The sequence below is a fragment of the Chiloscyllium plagiosum genome, unplaced genomic scaffold (genome assembly GCF_037043375.1).
Source record: "Chiloscyllium plagiosum isolate Xiang-an unplaced genomic scaffold, Cpla_swu_hap1 HiC_scaffold_3, whole genome shotgun sequence".
NCBI lineage: Eukaryota > Metazoa > Chordata > Chondrichthyes > Orectolobiformes > Hemiscylliidae > Chiloscyllium > Chiloscyllium plagiosum.
The window spans coordinates 135,010,413-135,033,311 of NW_028270141.1; the positions used below are offsets into that span (position 1 = coordinate 135,010,413).

Sequence of the window (22,899 nt, forward strand, 5' to 3'; positions counted from 1 at the left end):
TCTCTGCACCTTCTGTTTAGCTGTAACACCATATTCTGCATTTTGTTCTATTACCCTGCTGTATTTATGTAAGATATGATTTGTCTGGCTAACACACATAACAATACCTTTCATTATATCTTGGTAAATGTGGCAATAATAAATCAAATCAAAACAACCCATTGTTAGCCACTAATGGTCCCCTTTAGCAGAAATTGATTCACACAGGTTGACCTTTACCTTTTTCTTTGTCCGTCCAACTGTGTTTTTCTCTCTCTCTCTCTGGTCTTCATCTCCAACTATTGCTTACTCCATAACCTCACTGTCGTTGTCTGCTGACAGAGATAACAATTTTGTTAAAATATTACACAGTGTAATGTTATGAATGGGATCTTCATGGTCTTTCAATATGAAGCAGAGATGAGAGTGCTTGTTCTGGATGGTAGTCAACCATTATGCCAGACTTCAGAAGACTTCAATTCAACCTGGTTCAGAAAACAGGACTCTGTTAGCTTCTTTCCAGACTTGTAAAATAATGTAAAAATGCTTGATCATTAGAAGAACATCTCTCACTACTAACTATCTTTATAGGCACATTTCTAAATGGCCTTTTCCACTGAGGTCTATATTTGCAGCTGAGGGGAAATAGCTGTATGCTAACATGCATGGAATACTATTTCTTGTCTGGTGCTCTGCGCCTGCAAAATGCCACTTACCTACAAGTATACATTGTGTACCTATCCAAAGGACCTTGTGACACAGTAGACTTGCAAGACTGTATCGAGTGGAGTGCAGAGTGAGCAATGGGACACCTGCGAGTTTGGTGAGTGAGTGAGGACAGTGTTTTTGTAAAGTTTTTCTAACTTTGTCAGCTTCCAGGAAAGCAGGAATCAGAAAGTTGCAGAAAAGGCTGCATTTGGTAGGGAAAAAAAAGGAATAAGAACACAGGAGAGCTGTCAATTCATTTATCTCTAATTTTAAGTACAAAAGTAAGACTAAGTTACGGCAGCACAGCTCAGCCATGCAGAATGCCTGTACGGTGGATTTGTGGGGAATCAATGAAACTTCATGTAACCTGGATGAACCTGTGTGTAGGAAGGGTCACCAGCTGCAAAAACCAGAATTCTGGGTTTCAGAACTTAAGTGGCAGCTAGAGTCACTGTGGTGCACCTGTAAGGAAATAAGGGAGGCTCTCAAATTGAAAGAGAAGGCATACGACGTGGTCAAGATCAGCTGGAAACTAGAAAATTGGGAAAGCTTTAAAGGTCAACATAAAGCCACAAAGAGAACTGCAAAGAAAAGTAAGATAGATATGAGTAAAGAACTAGCTCAAAATATAAAGACAGATAGCAAAAGTTTCTATAAATATATAAACAAAAAGAGTGGCTAAAGTAACCATTAGTCCCTTAGAGGATGAGAAGGGGGATTTAGAAATGGGATATAAGGAAATGGCCGAGGCATGGAACAGATATTTTGTGTCAGTCTTCTCAGTGGAGGACATGAATAACATGCCAGTAATTGACAAAGAGATGAAGGTAGGTGAGGACCTGGAAATAATCATTGTCACAAAAGTGGTAGTTTTGGGCAAGCAAATGGAACTAAAGGTAGACAAGTGGATGCATCATAACGTGCTAAAAGAGATGGTGGGAGAAATAACAAATGCACTTATGGTAGTTTTCCAAAATTCACTGGACTCTGAGGTAGTTCCAGTAGATTGGAAACAGCAAATGTGACGCCACTGTTTAAAAAAGGAGATAGACAAAAGATGGGGAATTATAGACCAATTAGCTTTACTTCTGCTGTGGGAAAAGTGCTGAGGCTATTATCAAGGAAGAAATAGCAAGACATCTAGATAGAAATTGTCCCATTGGGCAAATGCACCATGGGTTCATGAAGGGCAGGTCATGCTTAACTAATCCACTGGAATTCAATGAAGACATTACAAACACAATGGACAACAGTAGATGTGTATCTAGATTTCCAAAAGGCATTTGGCAAAGTGCTGCACAAAAGGCTGCTGCATAAGATAAAGATGCAAGGCGTTACAGGCAATGTATTAGCATGGATAGAGAATTGGTTAACCAATAGGAAACAAAGAGTGGGGATAAATGAGTGCTATTCTGGTTGGCAATCAGTGATTAGTGGTGTGCCTGAGGGATCAGTGTTGGGACAGCGATTATTCACAATTTACATAGATGATTTGGAGGTGGGGACCACATGTAGTGTGTCAAGGTTTGTGGATGACTCTAAGATGAATGGTAGAGCAAAGCATGCAGAGGACTGTGATGCTTTGCAAAGGGACATAGATAGTTTAAGTGAGCAGGCAAAGGTCTGGCAGTTGGAGTACAATGTTAATAAATGTGAAGTCATTCATTTCGGTTGGAATAACAGGTAAGAAGGACTATGACTTGAATGGTAAGAAATTACAGCATGCAGCTGTGCAGAGGGACCTGGGTGTCCTTGTGCATGAATCACAGAAGGTTGGGCTGCAAGTGCAACAGGTAATTAAGAAGGCAAATGGAATTTTGTCCTTCATTGCTCAAGGGATTGAGGGACATTATGTTGCAGTTGCATAGGGAGCTGGTGAGGCCACACCTGGAATACTATGTGCAGTTTTGTTCTCCTTACTTGAGAAAGGATGTACTGGCACTAGAAGGGATGCAGAGAAGGTTCACTAGGTTGATTCCGGAGTTGAGGAGGGGGTTGGCTTATAAGAAGAGACTGCGTAGACTGAGATTATATTCATTGGAATTTAAAAGAACAATGGGGAATCTTATAGAAACAAATAAAATTATGAAGGGAATAGATAAGATAGAAGTAGAGAGGATATTTCCACCAGCAGGTGAAACTAGTACAAGAGGACATCGCCTCAAAATTAAGGGGAGCAGACTTAGGACTGAATTGATAAGGAACGTCTTCACCCAGAGGGTTGAGAGTCTATAGAATTCCCTGTCCAGTGAAGTGTTTGAGGCTTCCTCAGTAAATGCTTCAAAACTAAAATAGATAATTTTCAACAGTAAAGGAATTAAGGGTTATGGTGAGACGGTGGGTAAGTGGAACTGAGGTCATGAAAAGATCAGATGAGCCGGATAGTGTACTTCTGCTCCTGGTGCTTATGTTCTTATATCGTTATGTCAGACTGAGAGTTATGTGGATAACATATTTAGTGAATGTTAATATACATGTTAGGGGCATGCAGGCGAATAGTTAATGAGTGACCACCAGACAGTCCAGGAGAACTTGACAGCTAGTGCAGAAGTGCCTTGAGGTCCCACTTGAAAATTCATTATTCATTATGGATATCAGTGATGGTGATAACTCCGCCGATGCATACGGCAAGTTCCAGATTCCCCCCAGTGGGCCAGCTGTCTAGAGGGAAGGAAAAGGAGATTGGATGGACAGCAGTGATGGAGGATTCATTAATTAGGGGAATAGGCAGGCATTTCTGCAGCCAGAGATATGACTCCAAATGCTATATTGCTTCCCCGCTGGTGGAACAGCTGGGGGCTGTATGTCAGCCAGATGCTGATCTACATTGGGACAATTGATATAAATAGGGAGAGAATGTGATTCTGCAGTCAGAATCTGAAGAACTAGGGAAAATAATTAACATGCAGGATCTCAAAAGTAGCAGTTTCCAGATTACTCCCAGTACCACGAGGCATGAATTACAGATAGGACAGATGAATGCCTGGCTGGAAAAAATGCTGGTGCAGGAGGGAGGGCCTGTCATTCCTGGAATACTGGGATTGGCTCCAGGGAAGTTGGTACCTGTGAGTAGATTATACCTGAACAGAGCTAGACCTGAGTTCCTTGCTACATATTTTGCTAGTGCAGTTGGGAGCGCTTTAAACTAATTTGGCAGGGATGAGAACATTAGAGGCAAATACATGGATTCACAGAATACTGGGAGAGACAGATAGCTCTTGAATGAAGAATAGTAATTTAAGTGGAGCTCGAGTAAGGGTAAAATTAAAATATTCCAAGTCAGGGTTACACGGCATGTATATGATTGTAAAGTACAGGAGATAAGATTGGAGAGTTATAGGAGCAGATTGGTACATGGCAGGGGGCATAAATTACCAGAATATTGACTGGAACAGTGACAATATAAACAGAAAATTGGAATAGGGTGAGCCAAAAAGAACAAGCATCAATAAGGGATATTTGGGAGACTATCACCACTGCATCTTCAGTTAACATAATCCCAGAGGACCACTTTCTAATCAGAGAAAGATGACTGGTTGTGGCGGTTTAACCTGAGGGTAACCATGCCTCAGGTGAGGTGAGAGGTGTAGGAGGTGCAACCTTCATGGTGACTTCAGCAGTACGGGAACTGAACCCATGCTGTTGTTGTCACTCTGCATCATTCTCACGTTCTCATCACAAACCAGCCATTCAAGCTAGCCAACCTGGAATCAAAAGGTTTAGGATGATGGTGGAAAACAACAATGGACAATCCAGTGTAAGAATAATTAAGTGGGGGAGAGCAAATGGATACGAATAGAGGGGGGCTACATCGCCCTTCCTGTCTATATCAGTAGAAGTGAAAGTTCACTCGGTTAATCCTGAGCATGGAGGGACTGTTTTCTAAGGAAATGTGAGTAGGCGTATCCATTGGAGTTTTAGTTTTGTTCGTTATTATACTATTCCATAATGATTGCAACTGTAATTTCCTTGCAGATTTGTTTCTCTATATCCTTCCCACTAGTTGGTGGTCTATAGACAACACAGAGCAATGTACTGTATCCTTCTTGTTCCCTAATTCTAGCCAAATCAATTCTGTTCATGAACCCTCTGAGACATTCTGTTTCTTCACCACTCAAATGCTCTCCACTGCCAATACTTCCTTTTTCTCTCCCTTTCCCATTATTCTTGAATGAGAGGCATCCTGAATGAAACATACAGATTCTTAGTGGACATGACAGGATATGTGTGAACATATTGTTTCTCCTTGTGAGAGAGTCTAAGACAAGAGAATATAATCTCAGAATAAAGACATTCTAATTTAAAACAAAGATGAGAATAAATTTCTTTTCTCAGAGGGTAGTGAACTTGTGGAATTCTTTACCACAGAGGGCCATTGAGGATGTATCATCAAGAATCTTCAAGGTTGAGGTAGACATATTTTTAATTTGGAAAGGAAAAGGTAGGAAACTGAAGTTGAGGATCATCAGATCAGTCTTGATCTGATTGAATTGTGGAGCAACTTGATGGGCTGAATAGCTAACTTCTGCTTCTATGTCTTATAGCTTTATGGACCATAACTTCTAGCATATATATAGAAAAAGAATGGGAGCTGGTTGCATGGGGTTGATGAAGGACCATAAAGGGGTTTAAACATAGAGACAGGGGTTATTTAAACATGGTTTAGATATTAAGTTAATATTATACATCTCCTTTCACACTAAAGATTCTGTGTATCTCTCTAGAGTAGAAATTCTAGCCCCAAGAGCCATCTACCTAACTTTCTACACTAATTCTGATACTCTTCATCAAATTCTCTCAGAGGGTGACAGAGTATGAATGGGGTTATTGGTGGATGTATTTCCCCTTGTATGGGGGGGTTGTGTCAAGCCTAGAGAGCACATTTTTAAGATGAGAGGACAGAGATTTAAAAAAGAAACGAGGACTAAATTTTATATGGAGGGTAGTTCATGTGTTTGAATGAACTTCCTAAGGAAGTGGTGAATGTGGGGACAATTACAACATTTAAAAGACATTTGGATAAATATATGAATAGGGAAGGTTTGGAGGGATATGGGTCAGGAAAAGGCAGGTGGGATTAGTTTAGTTTGGGATTATTTTCAGCATGGATTAGTTGGACTGGAGGGTCTGTTTCCATGTTGTATGATTCTATGACTCTATCCTACATGACTTCTGCTCTATCCTAAATATTCTACATTGACTCTTTAGTATTGGTGGTGGCTAGTATAACAGCAGACTTGCCTCTGAGACAGAAGGTTGAAAGATTCAAAAAAGTGAAAAACAGAAGGAATATTGCTTCACTAACATACCATCTTTTAGATTAATCTTTAAACAAAACTCTCTGTCAGATGGATGTAAAAGATCCTAAGGCATAATTTTGCAAAAGAGCAGGGGAGTTATTCCCAGTGTCCTGACTCTCAATTGATGTCACAAAAACAGATTATCTGGTCACCATCACATTATGTTTGTAGGAGCTTACTGTGCACATATTGGCTATTTCATTTCCAAGATCATGGCAGTGTACAATAATTTAAATCACTTGAATGCCTTAAAAGCCTTAGTGAATGTCTGATGATCATGAAAAATGTCACATCAATGCAAGTCTTTCTTTCTATCTATCCATCCATTCACCCTTCTCAATTCCTCCAATTTCTGGAAACAGTCACCTTTCATCAATTCTCCACTAACGCTCTCACCACATCACCGATTATACCTTCTACCTGAAAGAAAATGTTACATTGAAAATGACAGCCTATAGCAGGGGTGCTTTAGTGAGTCTTCCAAAGATCAGCAAATTATAGGCTATGCGGAATGTGACTGTTGTAGACTGCAAATGATTGACTTGCTGAGAAAGCAGCCATTGATTACAATTATGAACAGGCAGATTGGATTTAATCAGGTTTCAGCTTCAGAGTCACTGAATCCTGAGTGTGATGTAGCCTAATTGGAATTTGCCATTCAAATCATTTGTTCCAGAGGAATTATTGCATCTAACCTCATTAGTCATACAGCTCGGATGAAAGTTTATTTAAAGAAATTGTTTGCCAGCACTAACTGGCTGTATTGTCACCTGTGCAACTAAATGAGTCTTTAACAAGGTTGTGGGTTTGATAAAACAGGTTTTACAAGTTTTAAAAAGACAGTTGCTATTTCGAGAAAATCTTTGCACATTAATAACCTTTGTGATCTGTGCAAAAAAAACCCAAAAAATTCTTACAGTTTAAATAGTCACTGACAAGAACGTTAGGAATGTTAAAAGAGATGATTACCAGTACCACTTGGCCCTGAACATTAATCGACGACCTCTAACTGAAGTTTATCTCTTCTCTTTTCTGTTCAGAATCCCAGGAGGCCTCATGCAACTTCCATAAACAGAAGGAGCTGATTATAGGCCCCAAGTAATTCGGCTTCCTCGGAAATGGATATTTAGACGAGAATAGAAAATAGTTATATTAATTTGAATTAACTTTAATACCTCATGATATCTCACTTTGCAGTTGATTTATAATTTTTATTTTTGATACTGTCATTATATCTTACTGACAGCAGACTGGTCAGTTTTTAAAATTGAGAATCGTATTTGGAGAATCATGCCATGGTTCATCTGTGCCTGAAATGATTTACCTGAAGACCGACATCTATGACAGTACAGCAGTTCCTCAGTATTGTACCAGATAATCAGCTTCAATTACGTTCTTCACTCCACTCCACTTGTAAGTTGAGGGTCAAATCTACAAACTTTTTGCCAAGACACGTTGTCAAAGGAATTGAGCAAACTCCACCATTCAATTAGATAATTGTTGTCATTAATAATTGTTGTCATCTTAATGACAGGGGATTCTATAGTAAGGGGAACTACAGTTAGAGATGTAACACCTGGATAGAATGTTACCTTCCTCGTGCCAGGATCAAAACGTCATTGAGCAACTGCAGGTTATTCTGAACGGTAAAAGAGAACATGGGGTCCATGTCAGGATCAACAACATAGGTAAAAAAGACAGATGGGGTCTTGCAAGCAGAACATAGGGAGCAATAAATTAAAAAGCAGGACTCAATGGTACTGATCTCAGCATTACTCACTTGATCATAGTGAGATGAGGAATATGAGATCAGACCAAATGATTCCATGGATGGATGGTGCAGTTGGGAGGGATTAATGTTCTTGAGGCATTGGGATTGATTCTGGGGAAGACAGGAACTATACAAGCTGAACAAGATGCACGCAGCAGGACTGGAATCAATATCATCACAGGGGCATTCGCTAGTACAGTGAGAGCAGGTTTAAACTAGAGTGGCAGGGAGGTGGGAACCTGAGCAAGGAGATAAGAGTGAGGGAAACAAAGATGAAAATGAAAGCAAAGTAGAAATGTGGTGTAGCAAGTACAGCTGGCATTAAAAAGATGTGATAGACTGGATAACTTCATTAAAAAACATGACAATGAATAGGCAATGGCTAATACTTAAGGAATGAATGCATGCATTGGAGCAATTATACATTATCCAAAGGAGGAAAAATAGGAGTATAACAGTAAATTGACAAGGAACATAAAATCTCATTGCAAGAGCTTAAGTATTGTAAAAATAAAAAGATTAATGAAGACAAATGCAGATACCTTATAATCTGAAACAGGAGAATTGTTAATGCGGAACAAGAAATTAAATTAAACAACGACTTCCCTTCTGTTGGTACAGAAGAAATAACTTCCCAGAAACAAGGGTTTCTTGGCAAGAAGGAATTGAAGGAAAATAGTGTTGAAGAAATTAATGGGGTTGAAGGCTGATAATCCATAGAGCCTGATAATCTATATCCCAGCTTGCTAAAAGACTTGGCCCAGAAAATAGTGAATGAGCTGGTTGTCATCTTCCAAAATTCTGTAGATTCTGGAGCGGTCCTGGCAGTTGAGGGTAGCAAATGAAACTTCACTGTTAAAAAGGAAGGTGAAATCTGGAAATTACCAATCGGTTAGATGAACATCAACAGTAGGGAAAATGCTGGAGACTATTATAAAAGATGCGATAACTTGAAACACTTGGACATTTGAGAAATATCAACAGTAATAAATAGAGTCAACATGGATTCATGTATGTGAAATCATGCTTGACAAACCTTCTGTGTTTTTTGAGGACTTAACTAGTAGAATAGATAAAGGGGAGAACCAGTGGTTATGGTGTATTGGATTTTCAGAAAGCCATTAATAAAATCCCATAAAAGGTTAATTTGCAAAGTCAAAGCACATAGGATTATGCTGGCATTGGCAAGAAACAGAGTAGGAATCAATCGGTTGTTTTCAAAATGAAAGGTCATGGCAAGTGAGGTGCCATAGTGATGAGTGCTTTGGCTTCAGCTATTCACAATATATATTAAATGTCTGGATCAGAAAATCAAGTGTCGTTTTTCAAGTTTGCAGATGACACAAAACTAAGCGGGAGTGGTAACAAGAATGTAACGATGCTTCAGGTTGACTTGGATAAGATGATTGTCAAACACATCAGATGTACATAAATGTCAAGTTGTCCACTTCAACAGAAAAAAAAGCAGAATGGCAGAGTATTATTTAAATATTGATAGATTGGGAAAGGGGGACCTGAGTGTTCTTCTACAGTAAGCATGAAGGTGCAGCAAGCAGTTAGGAAAGCAAATTGTATACCAGTCTTTAATACAAGAGGGTTTGAGTAAAAAAGCAAGGATGTCTTACTGCAACTGTATAGGGTGAGATCACACCAAAAGTATTATGTACAATTTTGGTTTCCTTACCGAAAAGATATATTTACTATTAAGGGAGTGCAGTAGAGGTTCACTAGCCTGATTCCTAGGTCTGTCATGAGGAGAGATTATACCACCTGGTCCTGTATTCACTGGATTTAGAAGAATGAGTGAATATTGCATTGAAAGGATGGACAGACTGAATGCAGGGATGTCATTTTCCTTGACTAGGAGGTTCAGAACAATAGGTCATAGTCTTACAATACACTTTAGGTAATTGGAGTCAGATTAGGAGAAATATCTCCACTCAGAGAGGCAATTCTGTGGAATTCTTTACCATATAAAAGCTGTGGAGGTGAAGTCACTGAATATATTTTAAGTATGCATATTAAAGAAATCAACACATTTCTAGAAACTAAAGACGTCAAAAGATTGTGGGGAGAGAGCAGAAGTTTGGTGATGGGGTGCAGGATCAGCAATGATCATTTCCGAGATTGGTATGGACTTGATGGGTCGAATGACCAGCCACCTGCTTTTATTTTCTATGTTCCAATGTTTCAGTGCAAAATAGTTGCTTTATCTCCATGATCCCTGATGTTGTTTATCTCCAGAAATTGATCACATTCTGGCTTGAACATGCTCAATGATTGAGCTTCCACAACCCTTGGATAAAAATATTTTAAAGATTCATCACCCTATGAGTGAATAAATTCCTCATCTTGGTTAGAAATGTTACCACCTCAGGCAAGCTAACACATGAAACAGTTGAAATTAAACAATTAAACACCTTGTATGTTTTCAACTAAAAGCTGTAGTGTATTGGCATGCAGGAGTCTATTAGTGATGGGCTAAACTCAGCAGGAACATTTGTGAAGCAGGAACTCTGATGCATGTGGAGTTCATATTCTAACATGCATGTGGTCTACCTGTACTTTACCATGTGTGGGGTCTGTATCTTAACAGGTGTGGTTTCATTACCCTCAGGAGACAAAGGAAACAAACTAAAATCAGCAAAAGTAGATTTTCCACATCCTATCCTAAGAAATAACAAATGAACCTTCACTTTTGGGTCACATCCATGATAATCATTCCTAATAGGCATAACTCTTACCTCATTTTCTGCTAGTCTTTAATATAGCTCAAAGACAATGTAACTTTAGCTGTTATAATAAAGATTCTTTGTGACTTCTTATGAATTTTATATTACGTTTGGCATTTTCCTATTATACATTTATTTACTGTGTATGTGTGTACCATTGATAATAATGTGACCTCCAGCAGCAGTAACTGAACTGGCATTTGGTGTTCTATTCTGTTGTGGACTTTGACAATGAGAGCCTTGTATGAAGTGTAACAGTACACCAGTTTCTGTTACTCACTATAAACCATGGTATGTTACAAATGCCTGTGACACTTTTGATTGTAGAGTTATATATTTCCAATCACCACTTAATTTTATATTCAATAAATTTGCTGCTAAAAGCTATGCAAGAAATAAAGTACGCAAGAAAAGGACTTTCAGCTTATATTCATAGATGCTCATTTTGATCAGGAGTGAAACCAATGCTTCATGCTGTCACTGGGCAAAGTTACTGAAGGAAATACCATCTTCAAGGGATCATTAAAAATAACTCCTGTGACACCTGACACTGCATGATATTACATAATTAATTCTTTATTCTGTCAGATGTTGCACTTGTTTCAAGCAACATGTGTACATTTTAGCAATGTTTCACAAAAACAATTTCTTTGGAAAGTAAGCAATAGTTGATTAAAAACAGATAGTTGCAAACTACCATTATAGTTGTGAAGAAATTAAATTTTAATAATTGCCTGAATAAAGGATGGGTACCACGGACTCAAAACACACATTTGCACAAAAAAGTGCTCTGCTCTAGTGCCATAACAATGACCTAGCCATTGACAAGTTTCAGCGGGACCCAGCTACACTGCAAACATGAACTGATTGCCCCTCTGGTGAACAAGTGGGCAAATATTGCGGGATGTCTTTTGCCATAAATGCAGCAGTGGAAATTGTATCACAGCCAATCAGCAGTCCTTCATGCTCATCGGTACAAAAGACGACTGCAGATGATGCCGAGTCCATTTCTAAGAAGCAGGTGGCAACATTGACCTTTCATCCTCAAGGGGTCAATAGGCACATATACAGGTTCTTTGGTTCAAGTGTATTGTGAAAGAGGTCCAAGATCTCCGTTGTTGACTTTGTTGAGAATGTGCTTGTTATTTGATTTCCATCTTGTGCTTTTTGTCCATAACGTTAAGTACATCATCTAAAATAGAAGGTCCTAGATCCAGCTGAAGAGAGAGAAGTGATCCGGTGAGATTGTGGAGGGAATCCTCCGATGCATTGTTTGTTTTTGTCATTCCACACTGTGTGGTCCTGTGAGTGGAATCTTCCTCCATGATTTTACACTCTGTAGATTGTCCAAGAAGTTTCTGTGAGTGATTGATGCTGGCTTCACCATTCTGTAATACCATTGGATACTTCTTCACCTCTCTTCCTTCTGTAATAATGTGCCCATTCCCACAATGCTCATCCTTGCCTGGCATGTGTTGCTCTGTAGTTGGGTGGAGTCGAGGGGGTTTGGGAGGGGCTGAGAAATCCTGCTTTGAAACAAAGCTTACGGCAGTTAGTAGAGGAAGATTGAGGGCTTGAGATCCACCAATGGTTGGAAGTGATATGGCATTCTTCAATACAGGTGAGGGCATCTCAGAGAAAGTAGAATTTGGGGTACTGTTTGCCCTTGAAAATTCACTGTGGCCTACATATTGACTAAGCTTTGCCTGACCTTGATTTCCAGGCAAGAGGTCGTACTTCCCTTGGAGGAATGAAATGTCCCCAAAAACGTCATGTTCCCCTCCATTGCCAATGTGAATGGTGTGGCGGAAGTCTCCAAGAGGAGGACTGATCATGTCAGGGGACAAAATGTCCCTCAACTTAAATTTCTTGCCTTTTTTGTTGTTGGTTGTTTTCAGGTAAATTGGTGTTTTAGCTGGCATCCCTCAGGCGATGTTAGAAAAATGTCCAGAAACATCCAATTTTTCTCACAGGTACAAATAAAAATCTTCCAAGCAAAAAGATTTCAGGTTCCGTCTCCCCTGCTTCTTTGCAGTGAATTATTATTATTTTTCAGAGAAACCAATCTCATTGCCAACTCGTGAAACCTTTTCAACTTCTAACGGATATTGTTTCTTCCACAGTGAAAGGGAAGGAAAACAAACACAAACTTGGGTAGCTCTATAAAATCTGATGTCGTTATCAGTTATATGACTCAAAACCTGGAACATCTGGCCCCGAGAAACATGCGGTGATCTCTGTAAGGAAATCAAACAGACAATGAGCATGTTTATTGATCAAATTGCAAACTAACTACTGGGTCAAACTTCATCCTATGAGAGAATGGTAGCATAGTCTTGATGCTACGAGATTTGTGATCCAAAGCCCTGGGTTATTTCTTCAGATTGACACATTCAAATCTGGCCATGGAAGCTGGAGGAATTTAAATACAGCAATTGATAGATATAGGAGAACAAACTAATCTCTTTAATCAGCACAAAACTGTAGGGAGAAGACGTTGGCATCGTGTTAATGTCACTGGATTAATAATACAGAATTTTAGGCTAATATTTTGGGACATGGGTTCTAATACCAGAGCAGCAGCTGGTGTAATTTAACTTAAATTTAAACTCAGTAATAATGACCATGAAATCATTATCATAAAAAAACCAATCTAAATTAGTAATCTCCTCCAAGAGAAGAAATCTGTTGTCTTTAAGTTGAGAGAGGGGAATGCTTTACAAGACCTGGGTCTCTTCTAGCACTATTCACTGAAAGAAAAAGTGTGTGGATGAAGTAGGCAATAAAGAAGGTAAATTATATGTTGGCCTTCATAGTGAAAATATTGTATGCAGTTTTGGGTCTCCTTTCTGAGGAAGGATGTTCTTGTTATGGAGGGATCATAGCAAAGGTTTACCAGGTCTGATGTATGAGGAGAGATTGAGGAGGTTAAGATTATAGTCACTGAAAAATGAGGGAGATGTCATAGAAGCCTATAAAGTTCTAACAGAACTTGACAGGTTAGATGCAGGAAGGATATTCTCAATGGTGGGGGAGTCCAGAAACCGGAGGTCACAGTTTAAGGAGAAGGGGTGAATCTTTTCAGACCATGATGAGGAGAAATTTCTTCCAGAGAGTGGCAAGCCTATGGAATTTACTACCACAGAAAGAAGTTGATGTGTTTTCAAAGAGGAGGTAGACATAACTCTTGTGGCTAAAGGGATCATGGGGTATGGCGGGGGGGGAGGGGGGGAGGTAGGGGGAGTGTGGATTTAAGGGTATTGAGCTCAATGATCAGCCATGATCATAATGAATGGTGGAGCAGGCTTGAGGGATTAAATGGTCTACTCCTGCTCCTATCTTCTATGTTTCTATGTTACCAAACCTGAGCTTCATGTGATTCCAGACTCATGGCAATATGATTGTTTCTAATTGTCCTTTGAAGTGTCCTAGCAAGCCACTCAGTTGTATCAAACAGCTACTAAAAATGGCACTGTGCTTGTACCATACAAACTACAGCTGATCAAGAACATGACTCAAGGGCAATTAAAAATAGACAGTAAATAGTGGCCTTACCCACAATTCTGGTGCTCCATAACAAATAAAATATCAATTTGATAAATGGGAGAGTTTGCTTTAATAAAAGTTTCCTTCTTGCTTATCCATTACCTTAAATATATTATGGTGGTTCAGCATATCTCACAGAATGATACAGTATAAAATGAGGCCTTTCAGCTCAGCATGCCTATGCTGTCTCCTTGAAATTACTACTTCTAGTCCTGATTTCCCCCCTTGGCTGTCAAAGTTTGCCTTTACTATTCTTTCAATTTTATTTTAAACATGACTATTAAACCTGCTTACTCGAATCTTTCCAGAGTGTAAAAACTTTTTTTCCCCATCAAATGTCTGGTTCATCTGTCAATTATTTTCAATTAGTGTCCTTTCATTACTAACCCTCCTTCTGGTGAAAACAGTTTACCTATTTACTTCCTCAAAACTCTCCTGTTACTGTACTTTGAGCACCGGAGTTAAATCTCCTCTTAGCCTTCTCTGCTGTAAGGAGAATATTATTCACTCACTCAGGATTACGAAAATAAACTCAGTTATTTTTGAGAGTTCAGTTTTAAAAACAGGTTCTCTATTGGGCTATCCTACCAAACATCTGCATGGTGAAGGGGACCATGCATTTGAATGACTCACCACAGTAGAAGGTAGAGATGATTTACAGCACCACACACCTCATTCAGCACAAAATTGTTAACTGTAGACACAGCTGCAACCTTTCCATACAGCTAAAAGCTTCAATAAAAGCTTCAAATTGACTGAAACAACAGCTACAGCAGTTTAACCAACTGGTAACATCTCAGAGCACTTTTTCTTGGTCTGAACTGTTGATGATCACAAATAGGTCAATGATAGTGGCATTACAAATTTCCATGAGTGATGCCTGACACTGGAGAGGGATTGAATAAGAACAGACTTAGTTCCTGTTTGCAATCGTTACCTAGTGGTTAACTTCGGAATGTAAGAGAAATAACATTAGGGAGAATGAGAACTTCCAAAAACTGGGCCTGACACATTCACTGTTGCAGTATTAATTTGAATTACAAGGGAGAATGAGACAATGTTAAATATTGCTCCATTGCAAAAGTATTCTGATGTTTTCGCTGTGATGGAACAAAACTTAACAAGACACAACTTAATAGAATGGCGACTTCGCTTCCTATTGGGATGGGTGAATACTGAATCAGTGATACATTCAGGGTTGCGTCAGATTTGGACAGGACAGGACGTAGCTGAAGAAACATGAAGGGAAGGACACAATATATCAGATGTATAAAGGAAACAGCAAAGGATCCATAACTTGAGAAAAATGAATGAGAAGCATCGGAGGCACAACGTGTAGGAGAAACTGATAAGAAATAAGTTGAGAAAGTTGAGTCAAAGAAAGGGAAAAAAATCAGATGAAACAAAGTATTTATCCCCCTAAGTAATGAAATACTAGGGTTCTAAAGAGATAAATAGTTTACTTTTTTATAGCTGGTTTCATATGCTGATGGCACAAAGTACTTCACACTCAAGGTATTAATTCTGAAATAGACATTGGATGTTATATTCTATTGAAAAACAACGTTTTGCACAACTAAGGCTTATGGACAGAAATGCAACAAATAGCCAGTTAAGCTTCTGTGCGGATTATTGCTTCTGTTCTTTTTGCCTGATGCCATGCTCAACCACACCCAAACACAGTCAGTATTGCTCACAAGCTGTCTTGCCCCAGATAGTAAATCCATCAGAAGTAGTGAAGTACTACTCAAATATACTCTGTTTTGGTGCTTTTAGTGCAGAGCAGCTCTCTTTAACAGTATATCATTTGGGGAATTTATTGGAAGCTTGAGGAGGGGCTATCCATCAGCAGTTAAGCTGAAATACGATCTGCAGAAACAAACACTTTGATCCAACTTGGCTATGCTGACCAGATATCCTAACCTAATCTAGTCCCGTTTGCCAACACTTTGCCCATATCCCTCCAAACCCTTCCCATTCATATTCCCATCTAGATGCCTTTTAAATGTTGCAATTATACCAGCTTCCACCACTTCCTCTGGCAGCTCATTTTGTCCATGTACCACACTCTGCATGAAAAAGTTGCCCACGAGTCCCTTTTATATCTTTCCCCTATCACCCTAAACCTATGCCCTCTAGTTCTGGACTCCCCCATCCCAGGTAAATTGATCTTGTCTATTTATCCTATCCATGCCCACCATGATTTTCTAAACCTCTATAAGGTCACCCCTCAGCTTCCAATGCTCTGGGAAAAAAAGCCCCAGCCTATTCAGCCTCTCCCTATAGCTTAAATTCTCCAACCATGGCAACATCCTTGTAAATCTTTTTTGAACCCTTTCAAGTTTCACAACATCCTTCCAATAGGAAGGAGACCAGAATTGCATGCAATATTCCAAACGTGGCCTAACCAACATCCTGTACAGCTGCAACATGACCTCCCAACTCTTATACTCAATACTCTGACCAATAAAGGAAAGCATACAAAATGTCTTCTTCACTATCCTAACTACCTGCGACTCTACTTTCAGGGAGCTATGAAACTGCACTCTAAGGTGTCTTTGTTCATCAACACTCCCCAGGACTTCACTATTAAGTCCTGCTAAGATTTGCTTTTCCAAATGCAGCACCTTGCATTTATCTAAAATTAAACTCCATCTGCCACTCCTCAGCTTATTGGCCCATCTGATCAAGATCCTGTTGTAATCTGAGGTAACCTTCTTCGCTGTCCACTACACCTCTAATTTTTATTTCATCTGCAAACTTACTAACTATACCTCCCATGTTCACATCCAAATCATTAATATAATTGACAAAAAAGTAGTGAAACCCAGCACCGATCCTTGTGGCACTCCACTGGTCACAGGCTTTCAGTCTGAAAAGCAACCCTCTACCACCACCCTCCGTCTTCTACCTTCAAGCCAATTGTGTATCCAAATGGCTAGTTCTTGCTGTATTCCATGAGATCTAACCTTGTTGAACGCCGTACTGAAGTCCATACAGATCACGTCTTTGGCTCTGCCCTCATCAATCCTCTTTGTTACTTCTTCAAAAAAAACTCAACCAAGTTTGCGAGACGTGATTTCCCATGCACAAAATAATGTTGACTATCCCTAATCAGTCCTTGCCTTTCCAAATATGTATAAATCCTGTCCCACTTAATGGTAAGGTCCTGGGGAGTGTTGATGAACAACTTGCCCACTACCAACTTCAGGCTCACCGGTCTATAGTTCCCTGGCTTGTCCTCACCAACTTTCTTAAATAATGGCACCACATTAGCTACCCTCCAGTTTCTGGCACCTCACCTGTGACTATGGATGATACAAACATCTCAGCAAGAGGCCGAGCAATCACTTCTCTAGCTTCCCACAGAGTTCTAGGGTACACCTGATCAGGTTCAGATAAATGTTAAAATGTCCCAAGTAGTACTTCAGGCCTACATTTCTCCTTCATTCAAAATCAAAACAGACAAAACTAAGCATCCATTACATTCAGAGCAAAATCAAGCAATCAAAACAGCTGATCTATGGCAGTCTTTACTTCACACAAGCCTCCATTCCACTCTAATCACTACACTGTCTTATATCCCTATTCTCTTCTCTCTATTACAGATACCAATCCTGTCTTTGAATGCATTGGTAATCTGCTGCAATCACTTCATGAGACATGAAGGAACAGGAGTTATTTTGGTGAATGGGTGAGAGCAGGCACTAATTGATGCTGTGCGTGAAAGACACATCGGTAGGAAGCTTGGATTTAGCCATTCTGGGTCTCTTTGCTGATTGTCATAATTTGAATCAAGCACTAATTAAATGTAATTTTCATTTACATGTGGGGTCCTACAGATGCCCAATAAGCTGGAACATAAATATCAATTTTCTTTAAGTGAAATCCCTAGAGAACTTTCAGAACAAATATTAGCACTCTTGTTAATGATACCTTGACAGTGTCAGAAAGTTTCCAGAAATGTATCAAACGTTCTCATGGAAGCCCCAGCAAAAAGTGAATAGTAAAAGGTATTTCCCTGGAATGACTAGTTTACTCCAATCAACTTGTCATTCTCGGTCAAGTGCCTGCCACTAAAATGTTGTGCAGCTTCATTAATGAGCACTAGTAAGAAATCTTTAGCGGCAATCACAATTTCCAAACCTTTACACTTTGTTTGTGTAAGTTTCACTTCCTAAATCAAAAAAAATGGAATCCTACACTTATAACATGCTAAGCCAATGTCCCTCTTCTCTCACTTTCAATGACATCTTTTAAGATTTATCTCCAGATATCAATATTCTTTTTGCCAGAAATGATCTAAACGTAGTCCAACTAAAGTTCAGTATGAATTTAATATCATCCCTTTGCTTTTATATTCTTGTCTTTTAAATATGAACCCAGCACATTTTTTAAGGTCATTTAGAGTGTAAACACTTACATTGCTACTTTTCGTAACTAATGTACTATATCCCCAAACCACTTGCTCCTCTAATACATACAGTTCCTTTAAAATAAATTGTCTACTTATTCCACCCACTATAGTGAACCAAATCACCAGAGTAAAATATATTTTCCTATTTAGAGAACCCAACTTTAAATCAGTATGCACTTCAATCCTGGCAGTCTTCTGGAAGTATGTGTCTGAGTAGTTGATATTTGCTTTCTTCTCGAGAGGTTGAGTAGTGAGTATGATTGTAATCCTAGGCAGACCACATTGGGCTGTGTTATCTTTTCATAATAATGCACCTGTAGTTTAGGAATAGATAATTGAGTCTTTGGCAGAATTGCATCTGATTTTCCTGTTGCATGTATTGTGCTGAAACCTGGCAATCTTTGAACCATTGAAGCTTACAGCATAGAATATGATGACCATTTAGAATTAGAATCCCTACAGTGTGGAAACAGGCCCTTTGGCCCAACAAGTCCACACCGACCCTCTGAAGAGTAACACACACTGACCCATTTTCCTACCCCTTACTAATGCATCTAGCCTAAACACCCCTGAACACAATGGGCAATTTAGCACAGCTAATTCACCTAACCTGCACATCTGTGAGATTGTGAGAGGAAACTGGAGCATCTGGGAGGAAACCCATGCAGACACAGGGGGAATGTGTAAACTCCACACAGACAGCCACCTAAGGCTGGAATTGAACCCAGGTATCTGGCACTGTGAGACAGCAGTGCTAACCACTGAGCCACCGTACTACCCTTAACCCAATGTCTATGTAGGCTGCTTGCTACAGTATTCTAAAACTCATCCCATCATCTTGTCTCTTGCTTTGAATGCATGTTCAATCCATTTTATGTTTGTGTGTCTAATTCCCTGAAGCACTGGTTTTCAAATGTTCTTGACTGAAGGATCATTTGTGAGATGGATTAATAATCATGGAAATCACATTTAAATTATAATAGTGATTCTATTAGAATACTAATACAAGAGGTATTATATGTAGAGTATTTTAGTGATACTTCTATAAAAATGGCATTTACAGGATCAGTAAGGGAATCCAGAGTTACAAGAAATGGCAGGAAAGTGGTTATGAGGAGTGTTTTGGATCAGCAATCATCCTGTTGAATGGCTAAGCAGGCCCAAGAGGCCAAATGGCCTATTTCTTATTATCTTTTGTGTGCCTGCTTCTCACTGCAGTAGTTTGCCTATCCTTGTACATTTCCTCCACGTGGCTGCCACCCTCCAGTTCCATAGTCTGTTTGGAGAACTACTGTCTAGATTTTAAACCAAGATTATCCCATTTTTCAGATTTTGTTTGTTCAGATATTGGCCCATTTAAGAGTCTGGACATATGGAGATTATGGTCTAATCTCTGAACACTAAACTGGCATCCCACTAGGTAAGTTTGACAAACAGATATTTACAGCACAGAAGGAGGCTATTCAGCCCATCATATCTGCACCACTCAAAGGTTTGACTACACTAACCCCATTTTCCAACTTTTGCCCCTATTCTTGGATAATATGACAATACAAGTGAATACCTTAATGTTGCTTGAATGTTACAAGAGTTCCTGAATCCATCACCTTTTCAGACAGTGAGTTCCAGATTCCCACCTCCCTAGAGTCCAAAAGACTCTCTCAATTCTCCTTTCAGCTTTCTACCTCTTACCTTAAATGTTTGTCCCTGGTTATTGACCCCTCTACCAATGTTTTTCTTTCCATACTCCTCATAATCTTACTGATATTTTCTAATCAATCTGTTCAGAGATGTTATTACACAACTCTGGAGCAAGTGGGACTTTAACCTGGGCCTCCTGGCTCAGAGGTAAGGACATTTTTATCAGGTCTCTTTCAACTTTTGCTGCACAAAGGAAAATAGCCCCAACCTATTCAATAGCTCACATCTCCTGCACTCTCTCCACTTTGGGAATGGAATGGCAAATTTCTCCATGCATCTGGCCATTTCCCCTGCAAAAGATGAAGTTAGGCTTCCTGTCTTATTATTGAGAGAACATCTTTGTTATGGAAACAACACACCTGTTGCATGTAAAAGCAGTGGAGGAAATGGCCTCATCTGTTGCATGCTACAGAAGTGAAACCGGAGGAAAAAGGAAGAGGAGGAAGAAAAATACCCTTATTTCCACTCTCTGAAGGTGGGCACAAGCAGAGGCTTTCGGACACTAATGAGCCCTGTTTTAACTGGCCCTTTGCATAGTTAGGTTCCCAAAGAAGGATCACAGGAGGAGGTTCTTATGCCTCAATTTCTAACCTCAGTTATCAAGTCATATGAAAAGCTCGGCCCTTGGTGAAGTCAGAGGTATATTGTAAAAGCCAGTAAAACCAGCATCTAAATACAATGAGAGGAAGTGATATTGTTGTGATGCAGTGTACAGTTGAATAGTCATGATGGATAAGCTCAGTGCTAAGAAATATGATATAAAAGAATTTGCAAAACTTTCGGAATTTCTTGTTCATTTTTCTTTTACTGTTATCTGTTTAATCCAAAAACAATCAATCGAGTGAAATTTCAATATAGGGATAGAAGCCAAGAAACAGCTAATTTCCCCATCAAAGCCAATCCTGGCGGTCCCCTAATATCCCAACTGCATTTTCCTTAAACCTGTATCTCTGCCACTGCACCTAACATATTATTAGATATCTGCGAGAGAAGCCTTTCTGGTAAGTATTTTAAATTTACTATTAAACAAGTAAGGGGATTATTTTATAATTTGGAAAGAGCTAGAAACTAATTACTTTGTGAATACATAATCCACGGTGGCACATTCATGGCTGCACCACAATCATGTGTCTGGTAATAATGTGTCAGTCTATCAGTCCATTATCTGTGTGAAAAGCCAAAATACATCCATTAGTCTCCAGCAGTTTGAGTCAAAAGTGTGATTATTTCCTCTTTGTTGGAATCAGAGGTCATGACGGAGATATTTAAATCAATGAATTTTAGGATACAGTAGATGACAAAGGAGTCTGCTTGGTCTGTCAAATCTAGTAATGGTACTAACTGATGTCCTTTAGATGATGAAGCTCCAGTAATTTATTTTCCAGAGCACAACATTATTCCAAGTCAATTCAATTCTTTAGCAACAAACTCGTCAGAGTTTTTCACATAATGGGTCAGAGACACAAAGCATTTTCATTGACAGAGTTTCCCTGCAACATTTAAAAAATATATTATTACATTAAAGGTTATACAAGTACGGTTACACAGTTACTTTACTGTTTCTAAATAAGAACAAATGCACATTGATTCTTATCTTTAAGAATCAGCGTTATGCAAATGAAGCTGACCACCAAATTAACTGGCAGTCCATGTAGCCTCTGTGGAGAGAGGAACATATGTCGCCTGACCTAGAGTGTTTTGCACCCACAGTATTTAGTTTCACAGATGCAGCATTCATTTTAGAGGGGTTGCCCAGCATATTCTAGACCAACGCGCTGAAAACGTTAATCTAATTGAGTTACATTTTTTCCGCAGTTACATTTCTGTTCCTGCACATTAGCTAAAACAATATTCAAAACATCAGAAACAAGACTAAATTTTGCCTTAACTTTCAAAAACCTTCTGTTTTTTTTTGCATTTTGCGATATTATCGTATCTATTTAATCCCAACTACCTTAGCGAGGGTAAACTATTGGTTGAGATGCTGACACTTGGTAAAATCCCCGTAATGGGTGGAATCATTTGGTTTTTGAGGCTGCTTTTAGTTGATAGATTAGGAACCTCTTTTATATCCAGCTTTAACTCAAACAGATCTCTAGCTAAGCAGAAAGAAAAGAGCTGTCAATCATAGTCAAGATGGGAAGTGGGAGTGAAATGAAAGAAAGAAAAAGACTTACGGTCTCCCCAGAGCCTTGGCGGAATGATGCTAAATATTTTTCACTATCCTGTCAATTTGTCCTTTAGAGAGAGAAATTCCTCTTTGCTGGGTGCTGAAGTAGTCGAAAATCAAATCCCCAGAGCAAGGTCTGGCAGCGTGAGCTCCCCTGAAGTTAGTGGCGTGCGCAGGATGTGTGTGTCTGCGGAACTGAAGAGTCAATTTCAGTGGCAGCAGGCCAGATGTTGTAGCCACCCTCGGATCCTGACAAGCGGCGTTCACCTGTGTCTGTCTGTCACATTCACGTCAGTTGGGAACAGTCTTTTCCCTGTTGCTATCTGTCCCTCCCTAAGCCAAACAGCTGGGAGGGGAAAGAGGTGGGTTGCCTGTCAAGTGGCCGACAGGAAGGAGGATAACATTTGGGGAGCGCTGCAGATACCACATGAATTCAACTTCTGCAGCGTGAAGGGAGCCCGTTAAATATGTTAAAGTAAAATGAAGCTGGTGCAAGGAACGGTCCTACCCTCTCAAGCTTAAAACAAGACACATCACAAGCTCTGTTATACACTGAGATGGGTGTGTGAGCTGAG

At 39.4% G+C, this 22,899-nt stretch overlaps 1 protein-coding gene across 1 annotated transcript; it reads right to left on the bottom strand.

Moving 5' to 3' along the window:
* Positions 1-11,045: 11,045 nt before the first annotated feature.
* Positions 11,046-22,798, bottom strand: cdc42ep3 (CDC42 effector protein (Rho GTPase binding) 3). Its single transcript, XM_043687204.2, has 2 exons — positions 22,332-22,798; positions 11,046-12,727 (listed from the first exon to the last, which is right to left on the bottom strand). The coding sequence occupies exon 2, from the start codon at positions 12,410-12,412 to the stop codon at positions 11,633-11,635; it is 780 nt and encodes a 259-aa protein (XP_043543139.2). The 5' UTR covers positions 12,413-12,727; positions 22,332-22,798; the 3' UTR covers positions 11,046-11,632.
* Between the last annotated feature and the right edge of the window lie 101 nt (positions 22,799-22,899).

Bases quoted from the DNA above. Each gene is read 5' to 3' on its own strand.
- cdc42ep3 (XM_043687204.2), bottom strand. From the start codon at position 12,412: ATGCCAGCTAAAACACCAATTTACCTGAAAACAACCAACAACAAAAAA.